Below are 18,091 nucleotides of genomic sequence, written 5' to 3'. Positions count from 1 at the left end.
AGCCACACATGAGCCAGGAGTCCATGTCAAACTTTGACTTGGCACGCGTTGGGCTGGCCCTCAACCACAGAGCATGAGGATACAGCAGGGGAAGGCCGTGCGATCCAGAACTTGTGGCTGGGATAGGATGCATTATCAACATCAGTGAAGCAGAGGGGTTACTCGTCTGCTCTCATTTAGACCACTACGTCCAACGGACAGAAACAGGGCCCAAATGTATTCTGCCTTCGACTTTATTGCTGCTTTTTGTGGCTCAAGCAAGGCTAACAGAATCCTTGCTAAATGTTTTCCAGCCTTGACTGGTTTGAGTTGTGAATATTGGCTGGGGCTCCTCGGGACATTAAACAGAGTGGCAGCATGACAGGTTTCTGCAGTTGGCCATGGCAAAGTTTCCCTTTTATTCAGGCTCAACAGTGCCAATGTACATATGGGGGAATTTCAACATAGTAAACACTCTGCTTTGACCTCTGAAGCAATGAGATAATGACAATCATGAAGCATGTTAAAGTCCTGAAAAGCTCAATCTATTGCTTTACACTAGACATGTATATTTTACAGTTTAGCAGACACTCTTATCCAGAGCAACTTACATGAGAAAGTAGGGTTAAGTGCCTTGCTAGAAGGCACATGGACAGATGGACAGATTTTGCACCTAGTCAGCTCGGGGAATCAAACCAACAACCTTTTGATTACTGGCCCAAAGCTCTTAACCGCTAGGCTACTTGCCACTCTGTATACACTGACTATCAACCTTTTAATAACCTCTGGTACTTTTATAGCTCTCATAACGATACTGTCAGAGTCGTAGGCACCAGAAAGGATTCTGGGACAAGGGGACAATCCTCAAAGGAGTTCCCACCACCCTTTTGCACGTTCTGCCAGAGTCTTGTTAACAAGCGAGGGTCGCTTTTTAATGCAACAACATGCTATTCCTCCAGAAGACTCCATATAATTGAGTGACCTAATTGCTATCATATTGCAGTGAGGAGAGTCCCAGGGGAATACTGGCCTTTGTTTGGACATCTGGAAGCAGTTGGGGCAGTGTTTTTACAAGGCGTTCACATCACATACTGTAAATTGACTTATTAAATATATAAGCATAGACAAGCAGATTTGAACGAGGAAGAAGAACATTACCTTTTATATTATAGTTGACAGCCACACAAAACACAAACCACCGTAATTAAAAGACCCACTGAATAACCTGGTCCAGCTCCTATAGACCTTCTCGAATGGGCTTTTTCTGTACAAAATGCCTTCATAATGCCTTCATAAGCACTATATAAATGTGTTACAAAGCATCTATAACCATGCTTTATAAAGGGTTTATAAATGTGCCATAAGTGTGTGACATAATCACCTATGTCAAATGTGACATAACCCACTATGTTGAATATAATTTAAACATGTGCTTTATAAAGGGTGAACTGTTATGCTGAAGGATGCCATACGCTCTAAAGTGAAGTCATGTTAGTCACATTACACCTAATCTCATTCCCAGACACTTCCGCCCAACTTGGCCTTTATTAGTTAGGGTTAGGTTTAGAATACAATTTTAAGAAGATAAATTGTGGAAATGGGCAGGGTTTAGCCATAATTATGACTTTATGACTGTCTTAACTAGTGATGATGACAAATACTTAAGTAAGGTCACTCCTATAGAATTATATGGTCACTCCCACTAAGGCCAACTTTGAATGGTTGATGTCCCAGGCTTATATGTGCAATAGCCTGGAGACGAAGTTACACCAAGAAACACTTACCTTGATGAAAGCCCCCAACCTAAAGTAACTGAAAGTGGCTTTCTTCTGGAACCAAATTACATGTTCCTCATTACACAAAAACGCACACAACAAAAACGAGCCATACTGTGCGGTGTTGGGCCCAGTCAGGTCTTTGACACATTCACCCACTACTCCGCTGAAAGATCAGCCACAACATGTTGGCACCACTGTAACAGGTTGTAATCAAGCCCTGGTCTGCAGCATGGGAACAGAAGAGGAATACCTGGTGCGGTAGTCTCATGTTGGACTACTCCAAATCATCTTGGTTCTGACACACACACACAAACGCAAACGTTGCAGGTCCATTAACCCATTTAAATACCTCTCACACCCTACAGTAGTCTGTGGATCATGAGAGAACCTTCATAAATCAGCAAAACAATAATAACCTACTCATTGACACTTTATGTAGTATCCTGTAATGCTTAGTTTGAAGTGAGACACCTTCGGTCATTCATAACACATCAATAAAGACTCTATATCGCATGACACTGTACTTAATTTAAAGTCAGATCCCTTTGGTCATTTATAATACAGTTCATATAAGGAAATCAGTCAATTGAAATAAATTCAATAAATTCATTAGGCCCTAATCTTAAAAATAAGGTATGGGTGTGGATCAGAAAACCAGACAGTATCTGGTGTGACCACCATTTGCCTCATGCAGCGCGACATCTCCTTCGCATTGAGTTGATCAGGCTGTTGATTGTGGTCTGTGGGATGTTGTCCCACTCCTCTTCAATAGCTGTGCGAAGTTGCTGGATATTGGCGGGAACTGGAACACGCTGTCGTACGTTGATCCAGAGCATCCCAAACATGCTCAATGGGTGACATATCTGGTAAGTATGCAGGCCATGGAAGAACTGGGACATTTCCAGCTTCCAGGAACTGTGTACAGATCCTTGCGACATGGGGCCGTGCATTATCATGCTGAAACGTGAGGTGATGGCGACGGATGAATGGCACGACAATGGGCCTCAGGATCTTGTCACGGTATCTCTGTGCATTCAAATTGCCATCAATAAAAAGCAATTGTGTTCATTGTCCGTAGCTTATGCCTGCCCATACATTAACTCCACCGCCACCATGGGGCACTCTGTTCACAACGTTGACATCGCCCACACAACGCCATACACGCTGTCTGCCATGAAACCGGGATTCATCCATGAAGAGCACACTTCTCCAGCGTGCCAGTGGCCATCGAATGTGAGCAGTTGCCCACTGAAGTCGGTTATGACGCCGAACTGCAGTCAGGTCAAGACCCGGGTGAGGACGATGAGCACGCAGATGAGCTTCCCTGAGACGGTTTCTGACTGTTTGTGTAGAAATTCTTCGGTTGTGCAAACCCACAGTTTCTTCAGCTGTCCGGGTGGCTGGCCTCAGACGATACCGCAGGTGAAGAAGCCGGATGTGGAGGTCCTGGGCTGGCATAGTTACACGTGGTATGCATTTGTGAGGCCAGTTGGACATACTGCCAAATTCTCTAAAACGACGTTGGATGCAGCTTATAGTAGAGAAATAAACATTCTCTGGCAACAGCTCTAGTGGACATTCCTGCAGTCAGACAAAACTGCACATTTTAGAGTGGCCTTTTATTGTCCCCAGCACAAGGTGCACCTGTGTAGTGATCATGCTGTTTATTCAGCTTCTTGATATGCCACACCTGTCAGGTGGATGGATCAACTTGGCAAATGAGAAATGCTCACTTTCAGGGATGTAAACAAATGTGTGCACAAAATAAGAAAAATAAGCAGAGAAATAAGCATTTTGTGCGTATTGACAATTTCTGTGATATTTTATTACAGCTCATGAAACATGGGACCAACACTTTACATGTTGCGTTTCTATGTTTGTTCAGTCTACATTGAACATTACACAGGACTGTGAATAGTGTAGCTTATCCCTGAGCTGTCGGACGAATGGTTCTTGCCGCTCTGCCTGCTGGAGCTACTGTATGTTGGTTCCAACCTTAAAAGTAACAAGAAAGAAAGTTAGCAGGTCTGTTAGGAAATGCCTTTGTCACACCATCTGGATAAGGGCATTTCTGTGCTGTGCCAGAAACTCTAAATGGGGAGATAGGAAGCTCCATTCTTTCATATTATTATATTCCTCTTTCATTTACAAGTGGGATTTTTAGTTTACAATTATTCATATTTGTTCATATTTGTGTGACATTTGCATTCAATTTGAGTTTTAAAACATATTCCAAGGTCAAAGAAATGCCCCAATGCGAATCACTGTATATGGAATACAGATTGGCTTAGAGCAAGAACTATTCTGGGTGTCTCCGTAAAAGTATTGTAGGGAATACTCAGTAGGGTCAGTAGAATGTATATACTGTATGGTGTTATTTCATGGGGCTCTGAATAATACTTTATATAGAATATATAATAATCATATGTGTGCTTACTGCAAACCCGCTATCCAAACTACAGTTCAGGGCATTCTCATTTAATTAAAGGGCAACTACACTCAAAAAAGTTTATTAGATTTTTCCCAGACCTCAAAAGTAATTCTGGTTGTTTTTCTAATATTTTTTTTTTTTACGAAATGGGTGGAAACCAGAAAGAAATGGGGGAAATCAGAAACCTGGAAAAACTAAACAGAGAAAATGGGATTTTGGGAAAAAAACAACAGAAGTAGGCAAAAAGAGGTTGGAACATCCTAGAAATGTTTTGGAGTAATATAATATAATACATAACATTTAAAGATGCTTTTATCCAAAGTGACTTACAGTCATGCGTGAATAAATGTTTATGTATGGGTGGTCCCGGGAATCGAACCCACTATCCTGGTGTTGCAATGCTCTACCAAGATTCATGACAGGGTTATAAATGCTTTGTGAAGCCTCAATTTAACATGTTTATAAGGCCTTTATTAAGCAGTGCTTATGCCACCCTTTGTAAAGCACAGGTTTATGTCATGTTTGACATAGTGGGTTATGTCACATTTGACATTGGTGGTTATGCCACATTTATGAACCCTTTATAAAGCATGACATACGGTTATAGATGATTTGTAACACATTTATGTAGTGTTTATGACGGCTTTTCATTTATGGCTGCATTTAATTTAAAGCGGGACCATCTTCTGTATCTTCTGTATGTGATGTATATTGGATGTAGGAAGTATCCACCCCCTTTGCAGAGTCACATTTTGTTGCCTGTTTTTAGGCAGATATAGTGTAAGTCAGAACTGTGACTACACCACACACTACCATCCTCCACTTACTCCAACCAGTTACTATCAAGATGGGACTTCTATGTTGCCATATTTTGGCTAGTTTAGTTTTTCTGATGTATTTGATCTGATGTATTTGATTGATGTATTTGATTGATTTGGCTGTTGGCTCGTACACATTTTCCTTGAAGTGCATAAAATACCCCTTTTTGAAATTCAACGTGGCTGTTTTTACAACGTGTGGAAATGTCACGTTTTATGCTGCATCTGAAGTTAAATCGCTCAATTGCGGCGTCATCTTCATATTTCCTGGCAGTAGTTGGTGCTTTTGTTGGCTTTGTTTATTCTGGAGCCAGAAGAGCCACATACTCATACCCTCACATTCAGAATCAAAGGAGTAGTTTTGCCATTTTAATATGGGGTCATCTCTGTTAGATCGATCCAATCCTGAGAAAGAGACTATAAGATTATATCTATTTTTTTATAAAAGCAGCAAGAAATCCCTTGACAAAAGGAAAAATGTAGAATGGAATAATCTCTACATGTATTCCAATCCAAATCTAAACCCCTGTAGTTTTCATTTTGGACCCTTTCTGTATGTATCTCTGAGCTGAAGCGCTGACCACATTCTGCCCCAAGCAAAGTCAGCAAATTCCCCCATCACATTGACACCAAGTACAGTAACACACACCAATAAATTCTATTTCACCCTAACAAGAAAAATTATTTCTATCATTACTAGAAATCATTGGATCAACAGCAAAGAAGCAGTGAGTTCACCCAGGGATTTCTTTGTCAAATCTACAGTATATTGATAATTGAAGTCATAACAGTTAAGAGGCCAAGAACAATTGCAGGAGTGAAGCACCAGGCTGATGTGTAAATACTTGGTGAACAGGCTGGGGTAACTGTCTTAGTAGCAGCACAGTGTGTAATTAAAATGTTCATTTGTATGTTTTTATAGTTTTCATGAATCAGACTTTAATTATTTCTCTCCTCATCTATATGCAGTTGGGCCTTTGCAAAAACAACTGACTTGGTCTCTGAGGCATTTATTTTCTTTGGATCTGTGGACGGTGCCATTTCAGTATGAAAGAGCTACAGCTCGTGGCTCAGTCGATATTGGAGTCGCCCCATTAGTCATTCATTCAATGGCTTTGTTTCATAACACTGCTCACACTTGGCGCCACTTCTTTTCTGTCTCTGTGTGAGCTGTTCTCCTCTGGTTCTCTTTTATTTTATTGTCTCCAGCTCTTGATAGCTAGAGCAGAGGAAGGATTGCTCACTTCTTAAGGGCCCTGTCCTAAATTGCACTCTACATTCAAAAAGTATCTTTCAAGTAATCAGACTCAGTGTAAGTTAAAATGAGTTAGTGCTGTACAAACATTCCTTTATGTTTATTTGATTTTGGTGTTCCCGTGGTGTGTATGCAACGTATGCGATACCCCTTTTAATGAAAGCATTTCTGCACTCACTCACCCTTACACAAAAGTGTTGCCGGCCTTTTTTTTATTGTGAATCATTAAAATGAAATAAAACTTCACTTCCTTTCCAAAGCTGAAATTGTATTTTTCCAAGCGCGGTTCCAACAAACTTATATTGAGGGTAATGGCTTGAGGAATGATTAGAGTCAGGTGTGTAAAATCCTGCAGCCAAGCCTAACAGAAGACATACCCTTAACCACAAGTGTTCAGCTTTTCTTTTTATTCTCCTGGAATTAGAGTACTTTGTCTGCTCTGCTGGACTCCTGAGGTAAGTGCTGTAGAAGTTGCCAGTGATTTACATGCTATTGTTAGTACCTTTTTCCAAGGACAGGGGTGATGGCATGGACAGAGATGGGGCAATCCTTTGTACTCTTCAGTGTATGTAGATAAAACACAACACAACAACACAAAGAGACTGCAGGACTGCTAATGTGTCTATTATACAGATATGATCTGAGGTTTCACTTAGCCACTCTCACTAAACTGTGTGCCTGCTAACAACTTTACATGGAACCATATCAAAGCAGCCAGTGTACAATTTTATGGCCAAGGTAATACCATCAAACTGCCAAACAGCCACAACTTTGAGATAGATCAAACGTCTAGTAGCTGTGATAAGTGACCACACATTACACATGAGATTGCATACTTTACTATGACATCAATTTCTCATGCAATTCGTCATAATAACCAGGGAAAATGTCAAGGTAAATAAAGGTAACTGACTAATATAAGTAATTGATTATAAGTAGAAGTAGCATGTTAAATGTGCAACCAGAGGGAAAAAAACTCCAGACCACCTTTACTCAACACACAGAGACGCATACAAAGATCTCCCTCACCCTCCATTTGGCAAATCTGACCATAACTCTATCCTCCTGATTCCTGCTTATAAGCAAAAACTAAAGCAGGAAGCACCAGTGACTCGGTTAGTAAAAAAGTGGTCAGATGACGCAGATGCTAAGCTACAGGACTGTTTTGCTAGCACAGACTGGAATATGTTCCGGGATTCTTCCGATAGCATTGAGGAGTACACCACATCAGTTACTGGCTTCAACAATAAGTGCATCGATGACGTCGTCCCCACAGTGACCGTACGTACATACCCCAACCAGAAGCCATGGATTACAGGCAACATCCGCACTGAGCTAAAGGGTAGAGCTGCCGCTTTCAAGGAGCGGGACTCTAACCCAGAAGCTTATAAGAAATCCCGCTATGCCCTCTGACGAACCATCAAACAGGCAAAGAGTCAATACAGGATTAAGATTGAATCGTACTACACCGGCTCTGACACTCGTCGGATGTGGCAGGGCTTGAAAACTATTACAGACTACAAAGGGAAACACAGCCGCGAGCTGCCCAGTGACACAAACCTACCAGACGAGCTAAATCAATTCTATGCTCGCTTCGAGGCAAGCAACACTGAAGCATGCATGAGAGCATCAGCTGTTCCTGATGACTATGTGATCACGCTCTCTGTAGCCGATGTGAGTAAGACTTTTAAGCAGGTCAACATTCACAAGGCTGCAGCGCCAGACGGATTACCAGGACGTATACTCCGAGCATGCGCTGACCAACTGGCAAGTGTCTTCACTGACATTTTCAACATGTCCCTGATTAAGTCTGTAATACCAACATGTTTCAAGCAGACCACCATAGTCCCTGTGCCCAAGGACACTAAGATAACCTGCCTAAATGACTACCGACCTGTAGCACTCACGTCTGTAGCCATGAAGTGCTTTGAAAGGCTGGTCATGGCTCACATCAACACCATTATCCCAGAAACCCTAGACCCACTACAATTTGCATACCGCCCCAACAGATCCACAGATTATGCAATCTCTATTGCACTCCACACTGTCCTTTCCCACCTGGACAAGAGGAACACCTACGTGAGAATGCTATTCATTGACTACAGCTCAGCGTTCAACACCATAGTGCCCTCAAAGCTCGTCACTAAGCTAAGGACCCTGGGACTAAACACCTCCCTCTGCAACTGGATCCTGAACTTCCTGACGGGCCGCCCCCAGGTGGTAAGGGTAGGTAACAACACATCTGTCATGCTGATCCTCAACACAGGGGCCCCTCAGGGGTGCGTGCTCAGTCCCCTCCTGTACTCCCTGTTCACCCATGACTGCATGGCCAGACACGACTCCATCATTAAGTTTGCCGATGACAAAACAGTGGTAGGCCTGATCACGGAAAACGATGAGACAGCCTATAGGGAGGAGGTCAGAGACCTGGCCGTGTGGTACCAGGATAACAACCTCTCCCTCAACATGATCAAGACAAAGCAGATGATTGTGGTCTACAGGAAAAAAAAGAGGACTGAGCACGCCCCCATTCTCATCGACGGTCTGTAGTGGAACAGGTTGCGAGCTTCAAGTTCCTTGGTGTCCACATCACCAACAAACTATCATGGTCCAAACACACCAAGACAGTCGTGAAGAGGGCACGACAAAGCCTATTCCCCCTCAGGAGACTGAAAAGATTTGGCATGGGTTCTCAGATCCTCAAAAACTTCTACAGCTGCACCATCGAGAGCATCCTGACTGGTTGCATCACTGCTTGGCCTCCGACCGCAAGGCACTACAGAGGGTAGTGCGTACGGCCCAGTACATCACTGGGGCCAAGCTTCCTGCCATCCAGGACCTCTATACCAGGCGGTGTCAGAGGAAGGCCCTAAAAATGGTCAAAGACTCCAGCCACCCTAGTCATAGACTGTTCTCTCTGCTACCGCACGGCAAGCGGTACCGGAGTGCCACGTCTAGGTCCAAAAGGCTTCTCAACAGCTTCTACCCCCAAGCCATAAGACTCCTGAACAGCTAATCATGATTATCCGGACTATTTGCACTGCCCCCACACCCCACCCCACCCCACCCCACCCCATCCCCCTCTTTTACGCTGCTGCTACTCTGTTTATTATTTATGCATAGTCACTTTAACTTTACCCACATGTACATATTACCTCAATTACCTCAACTAGCCGGTGCCTCCGCACATTGACTCTGTACCGGTACCTCGCTGTATATAGCCTCCCTACTGTTATTTTATTTTACTGCTCCTCTTTATTTGCTTTTATTTTTTTACTTAACAGTTTTTTTATTTTACTTTTTCTTAAAAATGGCATTGTTGGTTAAGGGCTTGTAAGTAAGCATTTCACTGTAATGTCTACACCTGTTGTATTCGGCGCATGTGGTCGCTACCTGACAGGTCGCTCCTACCAGGTGGCGTGCCGAGAATCTGTCTCCGCACCACGTGCTCTCATGTAAATGTGGCAAATAAAATTTGATTTGATTTTAAGTCAGATTTAAACTATTTCGGACAAATTAACAGAGGGTTGTGGGACATCAACCACCCGAGCCACGGCCTGTTCACCCCGCTATCATCCAGAAGGCGAGGTCAGTACAGGTGCAACAAAGCTGGGACAGAGAGACTGAAAAACAGCTTCTATCTCAAGGCCATCAGACTGTTAAATAGCCTTCACTAGCCGGCTACCACCCGGTTACTCAACCCTGCACCTTAGAGGCCGCTGCCCTATGTAAATAGACATGGAATCACTGGTCACTTAATAATGGAACACTAGTCACTTTAATAATGTTTACACACTGCTTTACTCATTTCATATGTATGGGGTGGCAGGTAGCCTGGCGGGTAGGAGCATTGAGTGGGGTGACAAATCTGTAGTTCTGAGCAAGGCAGTTAACCCACTGTTCCCTGGGCGCCGATGAAGTGGATGTCGATTAAGGCAGCCCCCCGCACCTCTCTCATTCAGTTGTACAAATGACTAGGTATCCCCTAACTACTGTATTCTACTGTATTTTAGTCAATGCCACTCCGACATTGCTCATCCTAATATTTAGATATTCCTTAATTCCATTATTTTACTTTTAGATGTGTGTGTATTGTTGTGAATTGTTAGATATCACTGCACTGTTGGAGCTAGGAACACAAGCATTTCGCTACACCCGCAATAACATCTGCTAAATATGTGTATGTAACCAATAGAATTTGATTTGATTTGGTTGACTGAGAAAAACACTGAAAGGTCAGCTAATAAACTTTTCCCTTAAATGCAAAAGTATAATGTCCCCTGGCCTGGTTGTCTACAGACTGCATATGCTTACGCATATGTGTATTTGGCAGTGACCATTTTATGCATCATTACGTTTCCAAATGCAACATTATTTACCATCCAAGAAATGAGTCCAATGTTAAGGTGTTCCAGCAGTGGGGTGGGGGCTTATGAGGGGCCAGAGGTGCTATAATTAGCCTGTCTTTAGGTCTTAGTTGTGTCTGCTCTGTCAGCCAACCGGCCCTGGCCTCATCTGGGCTTCCCAACCTCAAGGCCACAGATCACAGACACATCACTGACTCCCTGGAGTTCACTGGCTTCTATTAGAACTCTGATCACAGTATCTTCCAGTTCCACACGGCCAGATGCCCCCCACAGCTCCTCTTCCACTCCCGACCTCCGGCCAGTGAAAGGCTGCTTCCAAAGTGCATTCCTTCCAAGGCAAATGCTTTTGTTGGTCCGGGGACAAGTTTTTGCAGCAGAATAGATATTGATTTCAATTGAGAAATCAAAATGAATGCAATTTCACATTCTACAGACATCTCTGAGTTGAGGAGGAAAACACTGCTGCTTCAAATCAGTCATTTATTAGGCATTCCTGTCAGAATAAATAACATTGCAATTACCCTCAATTATGATATAATTGTCAAGATCACAAATTAATTTTAAAAGAAAAACAGAATTACAAGGCATATACAGTACTGTACATGTAATTGATATTGAATGAACAATGAAAATCTAAAAATGACACAGACACATCACTGAGTTGTAGCGTAGCTTGTTTATTATTTTTATACTTTTTTTGCATAGGGAAACATACTCACTTCCAGTAATCTATTTATGAGCATTTGCTAACAGCGATGGCTGAATACAATGTTATAATGAAATATTGTTAAAGCTGTACATTTCCCCCACACCAGTTCAAAAACACATGGCAAATTTAGTTTTCCTGTATGAGAGTCATTTCAAATAATTAACAGAACAGTTATTACCGACCTTTGCTGATACTTTTGTACTAAAGGATTCAAAAAGGAAAATAAAATCACAAGCAGTTCAAAGTGATCCGTGTGCGCTATGAAGCTGTTCTCTGCTCTATTCTACCGGATGTGTCAGAACTAAATGTCCACATGCTCTTTCCTGGTGTGAAGTGTGTATGTCTGTGCAGCAAGCAAGCGATTAATGAATAACTACTATGGTAATATTTGTAAAGAATAATGAGGAACAAAATCCTTAAAATGTAACACTGCATTAGAATGCTCTCTGAGAAACATCTTGATCTCTTCCCTTCTCCACCCAACCAACTTCATCACACCGAGAAAACAGCATGCTTAAAGAATCAATCAACGTACAGTACAGGCCCACAAAAAGGTGAAAATAAACCAATTGTCAAGAAAGGGTTGGGGCACCAAGTGGACTTATGCAGCGTTCACATGCTAGTCGGAACTAGGAAACTCCGAAATGTCTGATTTGCTAACCTGTTGTAGTTATACACGTGCCGCATTCAACCAGTTAGTAAGTTGGACATTTCAGAGTTTTTCTAGTTCTGACTAGCACATGAACGCGGCATTAAGCAGTTGAAGATCATGTGAGATATTTGATTTGTGTAAAAAGAGCCCTCATTAAAATATCGCCTTGTTCTTTCCTCTATTGTGGGTGGGGCTTCTTGGTGTTGACATGTCAGTGAATCTATGATGTGGATTATCAATAACATGAACAGATCTCCATAACTGCACTTGGTTTTTATGGCTTTTCACCTCCATAGCAAAAGGCCATTGCCTTTGGCCAGTGGGTGCCCTTCACCTTGTAGTACAGTAGGACCTCATTGGGACAGTTTGTGTGGAAAGCTATGAGCAGAAGCCAATGTGAGAGTGGGGCTCAGGCACCAAACACAGTCCCACACAAAGTCAGAATGACCCCTAGCAGCTTAGAGTACAAACACTATGTACATCAGAACTTGAGAAGGGCAAAGGCTGAAAATATATGAAATGGAATTAGCAGTAAAATGACAGGCACTGCTTGTTGAAATCATTTTTGGTATTCAGTATTCACATGTAAGTGTTGCTTTACCTGCTGGTTTGTTGAAAGTAAAATATAGAGACCAAACTTAAAATATAGATACCAAACATAACAGTTAGCTTTATACACTGTGTGAACAGAAGCACATTTCACCACAAAACGATATTGTGACACCTCTCTGAGAGTTGTGGCCTTGCCTCCATTATTCTGTGCTTAATGTCTCTTCATACAGTAACAAGAGGATTATGGAGACTGTTTACCGCTCACCTTCTCGTTTGAGATTTTACCTCAGTTTGCATAAAAAACACCACTAACTGATCATTCAGGGGAATAGGTCAAACAAAATACAATAAAAGTAAAATCACTACCTTTATCTAACTGAACTGGGCTCGGCTCACCATCTACTGATCCCCCAAAACTCTCACAAACATACAAGTCTGGTCATTCTACACTTTTGACTGTTGTGCTGCTAGATATTTCAGCTCTCTGAAGAAATAATCTTGAAACTCGAACGGGACCATTTTAATCCAGTGCCAATTCTAATTTTAGGTAAATAAATAATCTTAAGAGTCTGTCTGGATAGTGATTGTTGCTAAGAGTAACTACGAACTTATGAATTAATATCAATAGGTATCAGATTCCCAGGTTTTTACCCTGACAGGGTATACCAGCCCTTAATTGCATAGGGAGAATTCAGAGTTCCTGCACGGAATACTATAAACTACATATTTCTAATCTATATACTGTACCAATTGCATAACAATAAATTACATCAGTTGAAAAACCGTGAAGGAAAATCCTAGCCAATATAGTAAATTAACTTTTTCCATATTCTAATCTTCAAGGTTGTGGTGTCACCATGTGTAAAAACGTATCTTGTCATTCTGGACCAATACCTGTTGCAGTGCAGCTGCAGCATGAGCCTCCACACACACCTCCCTCACCCTCACATCATATCAGTAGCAAGTCTCTGAGTGGAGCAGAGCAGTGCATCCTTGAGTAAAACTAGAGCAACATTCACAACAACACAGCACTGCTAGAAGAAAGGCACTGGGAGCAGTGTGGGGCCTCACACCTGCACCACCAGAGGACTGTGCTTCATCTGCACACATACCGTTCCTGACCAAACCCTTAGACAAAAACACACACACAAACACACTGACCACACCTTGTATGGACTACGGCAAAACTATTACGACTGTCAGCCCTGATGTTGATTGTCTAGGACTGATCCAATAACTTTACAAGCCTGAATACCACAAACCAATTTAACATTTCCAATGGATGTCTAAAAATGTACCACCCGGGTGGATGTTGAAGTGATGCACTCAGTGAGTTCTCTAACTATAAATGACAAAAGGGGCAAAATACGGTGAATAATATTCTTAGCTTGTCACAAGCAGCTGTTTTCTCACTTTATCTCGCTCTGTCTCTCTCACACAATCAGCATTCCTATATATCAAAGGTTGAACTTCAGAAAGATTTCCAGAGAAGTACATCTTTAAACGTTTCCTTAAACAAAATATCAATACCAGGTTATCTAGTGCAATGCTCCAAATAGAAGGAACGTGTGTGAGATCTTGAAGCTTGCACGACAACAGTTAAAAAAAAGAAATGCAGAACTGTTAGATGAATTGTGGGGAAAAAAGCAAAAATAAATGGCAATGGAATTTGCATATCCCCTTGAGGCTTACTGAAGCTTTTGGCTCTGTTTAAAATGACAACAAGTGATGCTGAAATGACTGTCCAAGTTTCAGGGTTGATAAAACCAAATACAGGTACCTTCTTTAAAAAGGCATGCAGCATCGGTGGTGAGCTCACACCAACCATAGCAGATCCTTAAGTAGTAATTATTATATTTTATGGCTTGGCCACAACTTAAGACAACTAAATTGAAACACACAAACATAAACATGTACTTTTTTATACAAAACAGAAAAAATAAATGTTTTAGATACATTTTGTATTTTTCATTCTCATTGATATACTGTAAGCATTTATACATAGGATAATGAGTCCAAAATGTAACAATCCTACAATAATCACAATGATAACAATAATTACTACAAAAAATATTAGTAAAGGTTTTGAAATAAAATAAGATCATGTTTTAAATGCGTCAGTATTGAATGCTCTTTCAGAGTAAGTTCAACCATCACGTGGCCACTTTAAAAAGTGTTGGGGGGTAACACCCTGCTCTAAAAACAAAAGTCTCTGTCGGTGTCATAACAATATACTGTATAGCCGAGTTTAGTTACAAAAAGAAAAAGAAAAAAGAAGACTGTGTTCTGAAGACCTATTGTAGGACCACTGTGCTGGCTAGACTACGGTGGCGTCAGACCCCTGTCCCTATGTGCCCCAGTCAGACCCAGGCTGGAGGGTAAACTGAACTGGAGAGGTGAGTATGGAGCAGTGCAAATCTTCACAGGAAATGTCATGAGGCTCCAGCGTCTGCTGCTACGTACAGTTAGAACCAGAGGGGTACTTTACAGGGGATTATTTCTCTATTTCCACTAATTGTATTGAAAACGTACAAATGTAGTATTTTGAAATGCCTAATAAGTCGACATACAGTAAGCTTGAGCATTCTCCAGCGCTACCAAACATTAGCACTTTGGAGCCCTCAGTACTACAGCAGCAATTGGACTCCATGCTGAAAACTAGAAGGCGAATGTGATGACTTGATTATGGGCCTTGTGCTCCAACTAGCCCACTGACTGTACAGTGTTGTGTATGGTTAACACGTCAGTTGGTATTTTCCTCCTTGGATGCATGACAGACACTAGGGTCACATACAACCCATAATGTGGGCGTTCTTTGATCAAGAGCAGACGATTGCCTCAACACATGTCCTGTTTAACAAATATCAAATTGCTTGCTGAATGATTGCAGCATTTTGTTTAGCTTGAGGATCTTATGGATTTGATGGAATGCCTTTGCTACAGCACTCCACTTCAACCTGGGACTGTGAACCGGGACACATAAACCGTCATCGCCAAGATCTTAAGACGGGCATGTAAACAATACCTCTTGTTCTGCCATTTTCCTTAAATTCTCAATTGCTTGCAGCAAAATCTTAATAGCTACCAGCATTGCAATATCCATTGCAGAAACAATACTGTACACTGCATAACAAACTTTTACATGGCCTTTTCTGACCCTGCTGAAAAAATACACAATATCCTCTTATTCAATATACTCCCAATGCACTACGCAGTAAGAAATTATAAATTATCATCTACCCTCTAAAAAAAGAAAAGAAAAAACTAATGAAGCATCTTGGCATCTTTCAGTAAAACTTATTTTTTGAATCAGCAAGTCAGCTATGAAGAGATGTTGTGTTGTTTTCATTCTCTATACTGTGATTCTGACTAGGTCAGTCTATACTTCTGAAGGGCTATTATTCAAAACAAGGGGATTTGTAGATTCCACACAATGGACCTAAATGTGGAGGAGCAAAACATTTTACTACGCACTTACTCACCATCTAAATAATAATCTACACATGGTACATAAAGTTTAACATTCTATTGTAGCCAGTGTTATGAAACTTTCTTTGACTGATTTTGATCATTTCATTTCAATACCATCCAGGTATTGTGCATATTGCCAGTGAAATAATTTGACCCCCTAACCCCATGGAAAATGCAGTGAGATGCAAAAAGGTTAATCTAAATCACAGATTACTGATCAAGGTATAAAATTGGGGAGGGGAATTTTTCATGTCATTATTGCATCTCACAGCACTAGTTTATTGTCACACATTTCTATTCCACTCAGACAATTCCATCTAGTAGTGCTAAAATAACCCATATTTTCTTCTCGCTCTCCTTTCATTTTCAGTCTTCTGAAGTTAGCGTTTTTGAACACTCCTTTCCCCAACACACCAAATACTCTCTCTCTCCCTCTTTGCTATCGTGTGATTTATGTATGTGCAATCTGAGAACCGGCAAAGTACTATGGTAGGTGAGGCTACCTAGCCAAACACTCACACATAAACATTCACACACAATCTCTTTCTCTCTCATACATACATAAAACACAAACACAAAAAGAGAGATGTGAAGCATCTCATCATTGACAAATGACGTAATAAGACAGTTAGCATTCCATGTAAAGAATTTGTCTCTGAAACTTCAGCTTTATCCTTAAACAATTCCAAATTAGTAATTTCCCTTGTCTTAATATATGTATAGAGATTAATTATTTTGATGTTCCTGTTTGAACAGTTATTAAAGTGCTTGGATTTGCCTTTCTGCGTATATAGGGGAATCGCGGGATGTAATGTAAGAAAATAGGGGGACAAAATGTGCCCCATATTCAGCTCTGGTCATTTGGTGCCAAAAATAAAGTCTGCAGGGGCAGAAGTAGCCATGATGCTGGAGGAAATGTGAGCCCAGCTCAGTGCTTTAAATCTCTGTTCCATGCTAGGAGCCTGATCACTGGTCACCTACAACACAACCTTTACAGCTCTCTACCCTCTCTAGCCCTGACCTCCAGTTGCAGAGTCCATCAACTAAATCAAATAGGCATAAATCGACATCTTGAATTGGAGCAGGGATGAGCAACTCCAGTCCTCTGACTCCAATAATCAACTAATCATGATCTTCAGTTTAGAATGCAATTTGTTTAATCAGCTGTGTTTGCTAGGGATGGAGGAAAAGTGTGACACCACTCTGGCCCCTGGAGACTGGAGTTGCCCATCCTTGGATTGGAGTAATTGCACATTTTCTCGCATTCTTTCCACACATTCTTTATCATTGAAGAAGAGCTTTAAAAAGGGGGCAAAATACAACTTCAGCAAACGCTGAGCAGAGGAAACGGGAATTGCATATTTCACATACTGTATTACACCAAGCTGGAAGACATAATGAGAGGGGAAAGCCTCGAGAGTCAATAAAAACAAAGAAATGAACAAGATTCAAATGCAGCAAGGGTTCCATGTGATGGAAAGACAAATACTAGTCTATAATACCCACAAAAGGGAAAAGGGTGAAAAGAACCCGTCTCGACAATCCCAATCTGTCAATACTTTCATCTACTACTGTATTCATCAAACTGGATAATGACAAGCAATCAAACATGCAGCAATGTTTTTTGTCTTTTTTGCAGCGTTACCGGTTATACTAAAAAGAGAAATGAATTTACATAATCTTTATCATGTATTATTGTTCTTAACTAAAGGCAAGGCACATAATGTGTTATATAAAATATCGTGCAAAATAGAAGTTAACAATAGGGAATAAAAAATCCAAACGAATAGGTAAAAAGGTAAGAACCCATCAGTATTATTTACTCTCTGTTCCATAGATTAGAGGGAGGAAGGGCTTGGGGCTAGGGGGGAGGGGCTAGGGAGGAGGAGCTAGGGAGGAGGAGCTAGAGGGGGCGGAGGGTAAGCTTCAGAAGGGTAGTAAGAGTTCCTGCCATGCACCCATGTCAGCATTATGGTGGTCAATAGAGCTAGAATCTCATGATTTTCTTTTGAAAGCACCATGCATGAATATATATCAGTATCATTTCATATCAGCACCTTTAAAACAAGTCATTGTAGG

General features: G+C 41.3%; 1 protein-coding gene across 1 annotated transcript in view; it reads right to left on the bottom strand.

Annotated features, from left to right (window-relative positions):
- Positions 1 to 3,553: 3,553 nt before the first annotated feature.
- The window catches only part of LOC311149021 (nuclear factor 1 C-type-like), a 145,972-nt gene continuing 131,434 nt past the window's right edge, over positions 3,554 to 18,091 (bottom strand). The window contains exon 11 of the mRNA XM_084186107.1: positions 3,554 to 3,752. Coding sequence (XP_084042233.1) covers positions 3,732 to 3,752 — 21 coding nt within the window. The 3' untranslated portion in view covers positions 3,554 to 3,731. The remainder of the gene's footprint in view (positions 3,753 to 18,091) is intronic.

This window comes from Coregonus lavaretus (assembly GCF_964263955.1).
Source record: "Coregonus lavaretus genome assembly, chromosome: 21".
Classification (NCBI taxonomy): Eukaryota; Metazoa; Chordata; class Actinopteri; order Salmoniformes; family Salmonidae; genus Coregonus; species Coregonus lavaretus.
Note: the sequence above shows the minus strand (reverse complement) of the source record. Positions and strands in the feature narration are given on the sequence as shown.